The 12,500-nt window shown below is 47.9% G+C and overlaps 2 protein-coding genes across 2 annotated transcripts in view; one reads left to right on the top strand and one right to left on the bottom strand.

The window, feature by feature from the left end:
• The first annotated feature begins 2,569 nt into the window (after positions 1-2,569).
• LOC125029073 lies at positions 2,570-8,938 on the top strand. The gene is made up of 7 exons (XM_047618827.1): positions 2,570-2,782; positions 3,673-3,757; positions 4,958-5,089; positions 5,415-5,590; positions 5,819-5,990; positions 6,441-6,652; positions 6,774-8,938. Exons 1-7 carry the CDS (start codon positions 2,570-2,572, stop codon positions 7,494-7,496), a joined length of 1,713 nt encoding a protein of 570 aa, XP_047474783.1. The 3' UTR covers positions 7,497-8,938.
• A 47-nt stretch (positions 8,939-8,985) lies between these two features.
• Positions 8,986-12,500, bottom strand: part of LOC125028990 — a 10,541-nt gene continuing 7,026 nt past the window's right edge. The window contains exons 6-7 of the mRNA XM_047618681.1: positions 12,432-12,500; positions 8,986-12,265 (exon numbers count right to left, since the gene is read on the bottom strand). The exon at positions 12,432-12,500 is cut by the window's right edge and continues 143 nt beyond it. Coding sequence (XP_047474637.1) covers positions 11,204-12,265; positions 12,432-12,500 — 1,131 coding nt within the window. The 3' untranslated portion in view covers positions 8,986-11,203. The remainder of the gene's footprint in view (positions 12,266-12,431) is intronic.

Here is a 12,500-nt window from a genome sequence, read left to right as displayed (position 1 = left end):
TAGATGTTGACGTGGCATAATTTTTTCAATAAATAAACAAAGACCTTGTTCAACGAATCTTTCGAACCCATTTTGGACCCCTCTTTAATGACACTTTTCGAGCTAATGGACTGAAACCACCGAACCGTGTTTACCAACGCCTTTAAATGTAATCAATCAACAGACTCTTCCACCCAAAGACCCATTTCGAACTACTCTTTAGGTCTTGACGAAAGCGCAGAGACCCCGTTAGACGGCCCTTCTGCACTCCTGGTTTTACGGGAGTGCACGTAGAAGCGACTGTAAACTCGGGTTCGGAGTCTCGTCTTCGTTGGATCTCGAGAGATTTCGACTGCACAGGCGTGAGGCCGAGGGGGAGGCGCCTGGGCAGGAGGGCCAATGGGGGAGGGTCGGTTAGGCTGGCATAACGCTGAAGAGAAGGGAAGGGGCGGGAGGGGACGCTAGGGGGAATAGGAAATGGGAAGGGAAAGTGGGAAGTGCGGAATATGAGAGGGAGAAATGAAGAAGAGGTAGAAGAAGAATAGAAAGAGGAGAAGAAGGAGGAGGAAAGAAATAGGGAAGAGGGGAGTTTGTCTCGCACTTTTAAAAGCTGTAGCTTTCGGGATAATATACACGATTAGAAGATGAAATTATACTACAAAATGATAAGATTCAAAATAGGACATTAAGACAAGAAAACCTTAAGGTGATGAAATAAAAATAATCATTTGTTCATGGATTTGTTTTCCTCGACTCCCTTGCGTTCGAATCTAGGCGAAAACCCAACCCAACCAATGCAGGGACATTGAGTTACCGATTCATGCTTTCTGTTTGCTCACTAGTTTCTGCGAGGGGTATTTATGGCTTTCCTTTTTTGGATTAGAATAAATTGTAAATCATGAATTTGTGTTAGTATCTCTTTGTTATCTTGATAGGCATTTACTTGTTGAGTTATCTATTTCAAGCCATTTTTAAAGAACTTGAATAGCACTTTACTTAACGTTTATATATATTTTTGAGTAAGTTTGGCGGTCAGCGCAGGCAAAAGGGACGACGAAGGTTCTATCTCGGTCCTTCGCTCCCATCCGGGGCTCGGCAACGACCGCGTCTCTGGAAAATGTTCCTTGATTGGCTGAGGGATCACCCATCCTGGTTGTGTCTGCTGTCTTTCTCACCTGTCCGCCTGTCTGTCTTCCCTCTGTATGTCTGCCTGCCTCTCTGTCTGGCTCTGTCTGTCTGCCTATCTGTCTTGGAGGAAGGAAAGAAATGAAGGAAAAAAAAACAGGAAATGTCCTGCCTCAAGTCTTCTGCTGTCATCTCGTAATTGAGTCATGTATGTCATTTGCTCAGAAAGGTCCCGAAGGCATGACTGTTCCTGAATTTCTCTCTCTCTCTCTCTATCCATCTATCTATCTATCTATCTACTCCTAGACTGTTAATTTCCAAAGCTTCAAAAGTAAACAATTTGACGCGAAATTATTCGTACATTAACAATACAAATTCTCGTGGTGTATTATGCATGTCGGTCCGTTCTAGGAAAATAGGCGTGGGTTCTTTGCCATTAATGTGTCGTGTATTTTCCTTTCAGGTTTTGATAAACACTCTTAGTTTATTGAATACCCTTCTCTTAAATGTCTTTCTCCAAGTCATATCACAGATACCAGGGAGTAAAATCGAATAAAACCCACGAAACGGCATCCTGAGACCCAGCCTTTATCTGAATTCAAATCAATGCTGAGAGAAAAAAAGGACGATAAAATAAATAGATAAATAAAACCTGAAGACAATGTATTCTCAACAACTAACAAAACATTTTTCCTTGTCGTGCAGGTGCTGTCCCTGCGAGTCGCCGCGTGAGTCACCGGCGCTGGGAGACGGCGGACGCCAAGGATACCAAGGAAGGACCACCGAATAGGCCCTCAGTGTCTGCTCGCGGCGCCGCCTGTGAGCATCGCTGCTTCCGAGGCGAGGAGGAGCCGCGAAGGAGGCGAGGAGGAGGAAGCAAAAGCAGGAACGGGATGGACAAGACGGTCGACGCGTGAATGTCCAGGCGGGTCTACTCGTAGACACGAGAGCTGCTCGAGCGCGGCCTCCTCTCGACGGCCGCCCGACGGTGACGCTCAGGGGACGCCGGGCCCTGGCAAGGTCAAATTGCACCTCGGTCCCACATCCGCGTGCGCACGCGCGGGCGCGCCCTCGTAGGGACAGCGGACAGTCCCGAGGAATGCGCGGCACCGGTCGCAGCGCAGAGGAGCGGCGACCGACGCGGACGGAGCGCCGGTGATGCTGGCGGCGTGAGGGAGAACGGACGGCGACGAACGGCCTGCACGCGCGCGCAACGAGAGAGAACCTCGCGACTGAGCCCAGGAACACGCGCAGGCGGCAGCGAGCAGCTGAAGGAGAGGTTGCGGAGGGCTCGCCGAAGGATAAGCCCTCACGAGGAGGCCATCCTTCAGCACCGGCGGATTGACGCGGACGCCCGACAGGAGGGCGTGAGATCCCGCCGGGAGCAGAGCGCCCGCTGGGGAGGATGGTGCGACCGGATAAAGCCATCGCCGCCCACGCCCGCGTCTAGTGCAGCAGCGCCACCATGTCCAGCTCGCACTCGTCTGGGTCGTCCAGCGGGCGGCTCTCGGGGGCGTCGCCCCATCCGCCGCCCATGCTTGGCGCCTCCCTAACCCCCAAGAGCCTCCTCAAACGATGCAAGCTACCCACTGCGGCTCACCTCCACACGCCCGCCGCGCCCACGGGCCTGGACCTCTCACGCCCACTCCTGCTCTACCAGAACTACACGTCAACCAAGGTAAGGACACGACGGGTGGGGTCGGTCGACGCCTGAAGCCGTTGGGCCGAAGGGCCTTGCGGCGCTGGTGCCATTGCAGCCATCATTACAGCATCCCCACTGCCACTATCACCACTGGCATCATCGCCACTGTCACCATCATCCTTTGTGACTTCAAGCCCCTCTTGTCGATGGCCCGCGCCCGAGTTCACTTTGTCGCCTTATCATAACAACAGAAAAGGCAGTAATATTATTGATAGATAAGAAAATAAATAGATCTTGAGGTAGGTAAGTTCTGTTCCAAGGACAGTGATATTTTCTTTTAGGATTGCCCATATGACTTGAGTTAATCCAGTGCCATGGTTTAGGTTTCTCAAAGTGTACATGCGTGACTTATACATGGGATATATAGAGGGAAGCAGATAGGCAGCCAAACAGTGAGGTTGAAATAGAAGAGAGAGAGAGAGAGAGAGAGAGAGAGACTGACGGACAGACCAAGAGCACTCCTGCCTTAAGGATAATCTGAATAGCTGACATGCATGACACAACCGCGGGGTGACAAGAGAGGACTTAAGGTCCTCCCCCGCCCTCTGCATAGTTCTTTACTATTGTTTTCTTTCTCTTTAATTTTTCATCATTACTACTTTTGCCGTCAATAAATCACCACCATCATTATTATCTTCATCCTCGTCAATATGATATTCCTTTTCATTATCATCACCATCGCCGCCACCATCACCATCACTATTATCATCGCCATCATTATCATCACCATCGTCATCATAACCATCATCATCACCACCATCACAATCACTGTCATCACCATCATCGTCTTACCAACATTATCACTACCACTACCACCACCATCCCCAACGAGGCATCATCGTTATCCCCTGCCCCTTTCCTTCCAGGTCCGCGGCGTGTCCCTCCGGCCGGGTCACGACGGCGCCCTCACCCCCGTCGGCCCGGCCATCGTCATCCCAGACTCCTACACAGGTTAGATTACTCCATTGCGCAACTCCGTTTCGCTTGTGTTTCTTCTTGATTGCCTACCCCTCATTTTCCGGTGTTTTTTTCTTTTATTTCTTTTCATTTATTTTTTAATTTTCCTCCTGTCTTCCTTCCTCCCGCCTCTCCCCTTTTCCTCGGTCGATTTGGACTTCTCCGCCTCTTTCTCATTTTCTCTTCTCCCCCTTACTGCATTTCCTACCTCCGGTACTTTTCTTCTTTGTCTTTTGTCCCCCCTCCACCCCACCCCCCAGTTTACTTTGTTATATCTATACCTTCTTCTTCTTCCCTGCCTCTCTATCCCTGTCCTCCTCTTTCTGACAATTCTTCTTACACCCCGTCTCCCTTCCCCTCTCCGTCTCCTGCTTTCTCCCTCTTTTTTCCCCTTTATCTCCACCTACTCCTCTGTTCCTTCTATCCCACCTTACCCCCCCCCCCTTCCACCCTCCCACCTCACGTAACGGTCCACTCGCAGGCGGCAGATTAAGATATGCATCTGAAGCAGTTCTGCCGCCGAGTTTTATTGTGGCCGCGACGAGTAGATCGAGTCCGACTTTGCAGATCGGTTTTGGGAGATTAAACCCGACCTTGAATTTTATGTCTGAACGTTGGCCGAGAGAGAGAGAGAGAGAGAGAGAGAGAGAGAGAGAGAGAGAGAGAGAGAGAGAGAGAGAGAGAGAGAGAGAGAGAGAGAGAGAGAAAGAGAAAGACAGAGAGAGAGAGAGAGAGAGAGAGAGAGAGAGAGAGAGAGAGAGAGAGAGAGAGAGAGAGAGAGAGAGAGAGAGAGAGAAAGACAGAGAGAGAGAGAAAGACAGAGAGAGAGAGAGAGAGAGAGAGAGAGAGAGAGAGAGAGAGAAAGAAAGAAAGAGAGAGAGAGAGAGAGAGAGAGAGAGAGAGAGAGAGAGAGAGAGAGAAAGACAGAGAGAGAGAGAGAAAGAGAGAGAGAGAGAAAGAGAGAGAGAGAGAGAGAGAGAGAGAGAGAGAGAGAGAGAGAGAGAGACAGAGAGACAGAGAGACAGAGAGAGAGAGAGAGAGAGAGAGAGAGAGAGAGAGAGAGAGAGAGAGAGAGAGAGAGAGAGAGAGAGAAAGACAGAGAGAGAGCGAGAGAGAGAGAGAGAGAGCGAGAGCGAGAGCGAGAGCGAGAGCGAGAGCGAAGCAGAGCCTCACTCCCCCCACCCGCACCCCCAGGCTGGTTCGCCATCGTGACGAGCGAGGGCCACACAGCGCCCTTCTTCTCGTCGGTGGAGCAGGTCGCCACCAGCAAGGTCTCCTTCTTCCTCACCAGATACGACGTGCCCGCCTACACCAACCTCAAGGATGGTGAGACTCTGCCGTGGATTTTTATGTTTTCGAAGTTCTTCGCTTGACATTCTACTGCCTTTTTGTTTTTGTCGCTTTTCTTTTTCGTTTGTTTTGCTACCATTAACAAATTTCCCAAGACTTTTCAATTTGTTTCTTTATTCTACGACTGCAATGAAGTCATCACAGAGATTCATGGTTTTAAAGACTAATTTTCTTTTGCCATTTTCACCACATCCCCATTCTTACAACCATGGATGTCATTCTCTATTAATTCCCCCAAATTTGGTCTTAACGCACGCGCGTCTTCACTGTTCATTTTGGCAAGTCTTCCCCTTAACCACAGAAAACGGGCGCATGACGTACCAGAAAACGGCGGTCCAAAGCGGCCACGTGCTAAAGCTGCTGGGCATCTTCGAGGACCTCAATGCCCGGAGAACCAACAGCTCAGGACGAGGGCGCGATGCCGGCCCCGTCTATGTGTGTGATAAATATGCACAGTGCCTCAACTATAGAAACGAGGTAGGCTTAACGTCTTGTTTCGATTTCACTTTGGGGGTAAATCTGTTTTCATTTTGCTTCATTTTTGTTGCCGAGTTTTTTTTTCAACCAACTGAGAGCTAATGATTACCATTTTGTTCTCACTTTTTTTCTTCTGTACTTTCTGTATATAGTTTAATTGCCCAACATTTTATAAATGTACTTCCTTTCTGCCTATTTTGCAACGAACGCGCTGATTGCCTTTTGCAGGTGGTGTTCCTTCCGTTCTCGGCGTCGGGGCGCTTCTACACGACGGCGCACAAGACGAGCAAGAACCCCAACCACGTGTACCTAATGGCACACATCCTCAAGAACCACAAGCTGCCCCTCACCGTCAGGCTCGTGTGCGGCTACATGCCCCGCGTCCCGTGCAACTTCACCGGTGAGTCGCGCAAGAGGCTTAGTGTTTGCTGGATATCCTTCGTCATTGTGCTCTAGAGTGTGGGATGAAAGTAGGCAGCTTCTCTCTGGAGACTGGAATCCCATCTTTAGCTTCAGCGGCAAGGAAAGTTCTCCGCTTGTATTTATTTCTACATCTCTCAGCATATCACATGAGGGTGATTTGTTCATAAAAGCAATATATGGGTCCCAACAACAGCTTAACTGATAGGTGAAGGATGTACGACTTTCTGTCTAACTTGTGTTCGGTAACAGCTTACGTCCTATAGTGTAAGATATGTTTCTTAACTTATCGTATTCTGCTAATGGGGAGTCACATCTTTAGTTCATCTTCAACTACGCTGCAGGGTATCATCGTATCGCCTGTAGTCCTTTCCGGCCCCAAGTCATGACAGGATTTGTGCTTGTATTAATGGGTGGTGTCCTCCTTCAGGAGTGCTGCGACTGGAGGAGGCGGAGAAGGAGGCTGTGATCCTCGCGTGCACGATGACCAACGAGGCTCGAGCGACCCTGTTCGAGATCGACGTGGCGTCCAACTTCGTCCTGACGCCCGTGAAGGACCCGCTGTTCCCCAAGTCGCCCATCTTCCTCAAGACCGTCTCCTACTGCGACGACGAGGCTGAGCCGTGGCGGCGACAGATCAAGGTCTGGCGCTGTCTAAGATATTATTTTTTTTTAATCGTATTTGCAGTCTTCATTTCATATTTCAATTTCTTTGACGATTTTTACATAGCATAAATTATCTAACGTTTTTGCTTCCCCTCAGGTCACGCATCACGTGACCGAGAAGAGGTCGCGGTCCCTGAGCCGCTCGCTGAGCGACAAGTTCGTGGAGCAGCCGCGGCCGGCCGGCTTCGCCTTCCTGGCCGACGTCGAGAAGAGGAAGAACCGCGGCCGAGAGAAGTCGCGGGACCGCCTGGCCGTCCGCCTCGGCGAGAGGGCGCGCGACAAGAGCAGGGACAACATCCTTCGGAGCCGCAGCAAGGAGACGCTGCTCGACCACAGCCCCAGCAAGATCAACTGCAAGGGCCAAGATCAGAGGAAGCTGTCCAAGCAGAACACGTACATCTTCCAGAACGGACGCAGCCCGCGGACGCAGCAGAAGAAGCAGGAGGCCGACGCCGTCCGCAGACTCAACCGATCTATCGAGAACCTGGACTACTCGAGGGTCGCGGACGACATCAGCCCCGTGCACGAGGCGGAGGAGGACGAGGACGAGGAGGCGCACTACACCGAGATCTGCGAGTACATCCTCAACAGGAAGTCCCCGCTGAAGAACGAGAGGCCGGGGCGCCAGCGGTCCGCCGACAAAGAGAACGGGACTCGCAGGGCAACAGGGCGCGGCCCGGAGAACAACCTGAGCTTCACTCTTCTCAAGAAAGACATCGGAGGATACTACGTCAAGATCCCGGGCTTCGAGGTGCCGAAGGAGGAGCTGGACCAAGGGTTCTCGCCGGAGCCCAGCAAAGGAAGCGACTCGCTGTGCTGATCACCAAGGAGGCTGATGCTTCTGTTGGCGGGGACGTCAGGTGTGCTACGGGAAATTCCTTATCAGAGCACGAGTTGTGTGAACCAAGGACAGATAGCCAAATGATGGCAACGAGATGGAAAAAATAACTTATTCAGAGACAACACTGAGTAATAGGTGACTCGAAAAGTGGTAAATATATATATATATATATATATATATATATATATATATATATATATATATATATATATATCTGTGTGTGTGTGTGTACACCGAATCGTGCAATTTAGCGATGAAAAAGTGATAATGTTGGATTCCAAGAGTCCTTAGTGGCAGGAACTTTCGAGTGTGAAAACTATATTTTTTCCTCAATGGTGCTCACAACACTCAGTCTAACTCCGACTTACTGGCAAATAAATCAGTGGTAGTCGAATCTTTCACGGCTGCCAGAGGGTCGTTATTTTCGCCCCTTAGTTCGGTACAACGGTTGAAAGTATTACTGTATTTCTATAAAGGCATCAAGACATGGAAGAGCGGCGTGCTTTGTTTGTGAAATGTGGAAGGATATCTGACTGATACTAGTAGTATTTTTTCCAATAAAAATAATCATGAAACATTTCGAAAACTGTGTATGATTGCGAAATTCGTCTAGTCACTGGTATTGTTTTTGTTAACCTTTTCGTTATTTCTGGCTTAAATTTGCTAGCAAAAATACTAGCAAAATACGTTCATAAATTGAAGCTGCTGAAAAAGTAGATTAGTACCTGCTATCATTCCCATGATACCCAGCATGAATCACATGCAAAACGTGGGTTCAGTGTATTCTAAAGAGAAGCATCTAAAGTATTGGGGAAGGTACTTTTATGGTTATGTTGTATGATAATCAGTATGTTTATTGGCATCGCTTGCTGATATACGGAAAATATATTTTTTTTCTCATTGTGAATGCCAATTGACTGAAGATGACTTGCCAGTGTATTTTATATTGAGAAACTGGCGTATTAAAGCTTATGTTTGATCTTGTATGTGTACGAATGTTACGGTGAAAGTCCGATGTTTTTAATAACACGACGCTGTTATACAGCTTGTATTTGATGCCCAAGAGTATAATTCTTGGGCCGTATAACTGACTGATAACTTTTTGTACAGTATTACTCATATATATGAGGAGCATGTATTTTGTGTACTTTTATATACATAAAGACTGTCACATAATGCAGGATTCCAGTCGTGTACAGCAATATACCAATTGTGTACTTTCCAATAATTATAAACGTGAATAAATTCACATTTCTTTAAAATTGCATTTAATAAATAAAAAGCTGGGAGAAGACGTCAAGTTCAAATGACATTTCTTAGAATATTTGAAACTCACTGTGTTAATTCTGTTAAAATTTGGTATGAAACATATTGTAAAATTAATACATATCAGTGTTTAAATTAAATTCTCTTTAAAAATACCACTTTCTATTTTGTTCCTTTTAATGAAGAAAAAAAAACACAAATATGTTGAAATACATTTTTTATTTCGCCATATGTGAATACAGTACGAAATATATGACAGTATAAAAAAACATGACAGCAAGCCATCAAAATATAGAGGATGGGCTACAGAGACATTTATACAAGAATTCATATACAGGGGATGTTTCCTGGTGTGAAGGCTCGACCTCGCTCCTGACCTTTCGAACATTCCTTCGAAACCACTTTTTCTCTTTCTGTGATACCAATCGACGCAACAACTCATTTGATTATATGATGATATTCATCCCTCGTTCAGTGGGTGCAGTGCGACGCAATCGTCAATTTACCTTTTTTTTTTTTTGAAGGTTTAATTAGATTTATTGCCAAAACTTATCTTGATTGATATGATTGTGCTGTGCAATGGTTGGGGGAGTAATGTGGATTTCCTAAACATTATATAGCATAAGAATATGCGATCTTTTATCAAAATAAGTAGGGAAAAAGTTCACACTCATATGCTTATTAAGAATAAATATATTCGTTTATGGATATTCACTATAATGGGAAAAAATATGTAAAGGCCCTTTTAGCTCGAACAGCTATCATCACAGGATTACACTCATACCGAAGAAAGAGGTCTGAACAAATTACAGAGATCGCGGCGAAAAAGACAGCAAATCATAAACAGTGGGTGTTTGCCCGAACACCAAGCTGCATTCTGATTGGCCGCGAGAAAATCCCAACTTCGAGTGCTGATTGGCTGTGCAAACTTGCCTCTCGACGTTGATTGGCTGCCTCGGAATGATAATTTCCCATCTAATTGTCCAAACTCGAGACAAGTTTTTGTCAGTGTTGTACCCAGGAGCAACAGGAGACGTGTCTGTTTTGTTCGGCACGTGTCTGCAGCGATAGTCAGTGGGCGGGACAGTTCGTGGGGTCATTGTCGGGGATCTGACTAGAGATTCAGGACGGGACTGAGAGCATCACGTTTGCTCTTTTTCTAATCTACATGTGCTTCTCGTTCATACTTGTATTATAGTTTAAATTGTTCTTAGTTTTTTGGTTTGTTTTTATTTTCATTACATGTCTTTTGCGTTTCAGTGTCTAAACCTCATGGGTTACTACACTGTAATGTTGTTGTTGTTTCTTTATGAAATTATAAATTTACTTTCTTTTTCATCTACCGTGAGTGCTTCATCACAAACTCGAGTGTATTTCATATTCCTTTCATTTCCTTCAATAAAACGAACCGTTTTACTGTCTCACTCGCTGCTTCGAACGAATTTCGAACACACAATGTACAGACCCCGCAGTGCGTACAATACAAGTATCAGTAAAACGGTTTTCAAAACACATTTGGGATTTATCACTGTTTATACAGACTGAACAGCAGTATCTCAAACATCCTGCTTTCCTGAAGGCAGAATATACGAATCACTTGTTCTTCCTTGTCACGTTTCTTACTCGCCTAAGATTTCATCACAGAAGGTACTGGTCTTTTGTTGCATGTTTACGTACTGTTTTTCTCATAAATAAGTAGCATAAAAGTACATTTACAGGAAAAGAGGCGTGTTTGTCTTTGCGCCTTGTTCTGAGCTTCTGCTGACAGTGAAGGTAATATACTTTATCAAATCCATATTGCCACATACATACACACGCATGCACATATATCCACATGAACACGTACACACGTACAAGTTTAAATGTATACAGGCACGTATGTATGTGTGTATGTTTACAACTTTTTAAAGCACTGGGATATGCTCCAATATCGACCACATAAAACTCGATACATAATGTAGAACTTTACACTGAAGGTTCAAGAGCAGGGTTTATCGTCACTGAGAGTAACCCTTTTCCCGGAGTCACAGCCACGAGTGTGTGCAATCTAGAGCGCCTGGATCGCACCACACGACAGGAAACACAGTTATAAAGACTTTTTTTTCCAGGAACAGAAAGTATTGCTTACATGCCACGGAAATTATGTACACAAACACATATGCTAGTTCATATAAGCGAAACCGAGATACAGAAATGTAAGACGGAATTTTCAAATCATTTAGGCGAGTGGAAGTTCAACTCGATTGTGATTAAGTCTGCGGAGATAAAACGCCACAAATTTCTGTAACTTCAGTTTCCAAAGGGCGCACTTCACTTCTTAAAGGACTTTCAGACCATCCTAGCGCACAGCATACGCGTCCTTGACTTGAGCACAGGGAGTCGTGTTAGCACAGGGAGTCGGTTGGAAGCGGGGACGCCTCTCAGCACATGGAGTCGTATCCGCTCACCTCGTCCCCGAGGACCGTCTTCCCGATCTCCTCCTGCGGGACCTCGAAGCCCTTCAGCTTCATGTAGTATCCCCCTTTGCTGTTTCTGCTGATGGTGGAGAGCTTGTCGTCCTCCTGGTCCTTCACGACCACGCGAATGATGTACACTTCGTTCGCCTTGTCCTTCTCGATCATGTCGCGGCCGCCCTTGATCGAGCTCGTCTCCTCACCGCGGCTGCCGTCGGCGGCGCTGACGTGGATGGTGGAGACGCCGATCTCGCTCGGCGGGATGTTCTCCTTGTAGTCGCCGCTCGCGCTCGAGAACTTCCTGCTCCTCGACTCCCTGTCGCTGAATGTCGCGCTCAGCCTGCCCGAAGCGTCACTCGGGACGTGGTTCTCCTCCTCGAGCGTGAAGCTGAGGTTGGGGAGGCTGAGCGGAGGGTGGCCTCTGGCGAAGGGCTGCCTCCGGCCCCGCTGGCCGTAGTCGCAGATCTCGGCGTAGTGGCTCTCGGACACGTCCTCCTCCGTCTCGGGGATTGGGCTGATGTCGTCCGCCACGCGCGAGTACTCTAGGTTCTCCACCGACCTGTTGCTGTTGATGCTGTTGTTGTTGCTGCTGCTCTTGTAGCCGCCCAGGTCGCTCTCGGCCCGGCGCTCGGGGTGCTTGGACCCGCCCCGCCCGTTCTGCAGCACGTACGTGTTCTGCTTGGAGATCTTACGGTGGTCCGAGTTCTTCTTTTTGGCCTCCAGGCTGTGCTCGGCGATCGGGAAGCCGCTGAAGCTGTTGCTGTAGTCGTGGTACTTGAACTTGGTCTTCTCCACGCTCTTCTCGCGGCTGCGGAACTCACGGAACCTCTGCTCTCGGCTCTTGTCGCGGCCGGGCTCGCTCTGCCGGCTGTCCCTCGACCGGTCGCGGCTGCGCCCCTTCTTCTTGTCGTTGTCCACCGACAGGAACGACAGGCTCAGCGGCCGCACGCTGGCCATCGGCTCCACGAATTTGTCACTCAGTGATCGGGTCAATGACCTTGACCTCTTCTCGGTCACATGGTGAGTCACCTGCAGACAAAGACGTCCTGCATTAAACTCTCTATTACAGCTGTTATGAAGTTAAAGTGATCCTATATCATGAGCAGACAACAAGCCAAACTACAATGAAGCAAACCACCTATCCCTTTCGAAACATCTGCCGTTAAACAAAAGCAGCGACCGTTCTCCTGCCTACCTTAATCTGTCGCCGCCAGGGTTCGGCTTCGTCGTCGCAGTAGGAGACGGTCTTGAGGAAGATGGGCGA

The sequence above is a fragment of the Penaeus chinensis genome, chromosome 9, assembly GCF_019202785.1.
Source record: "Penaeus chinensis breed Huanghai No. 1 chromosome 9, ASM1920278v2, whole genome shotgun sequence".
Lineage (NCBI taxonomy): Eukaryota > Metazoa > Arthropoda > Malacostraca > Decapoda > Penaeidae > Penaeus > Penaeus chinensis.
Note: the sequence above shows the minus strand (reverse complement) of the source record. Positions and strands in the feature narration are given on the sequence as shown.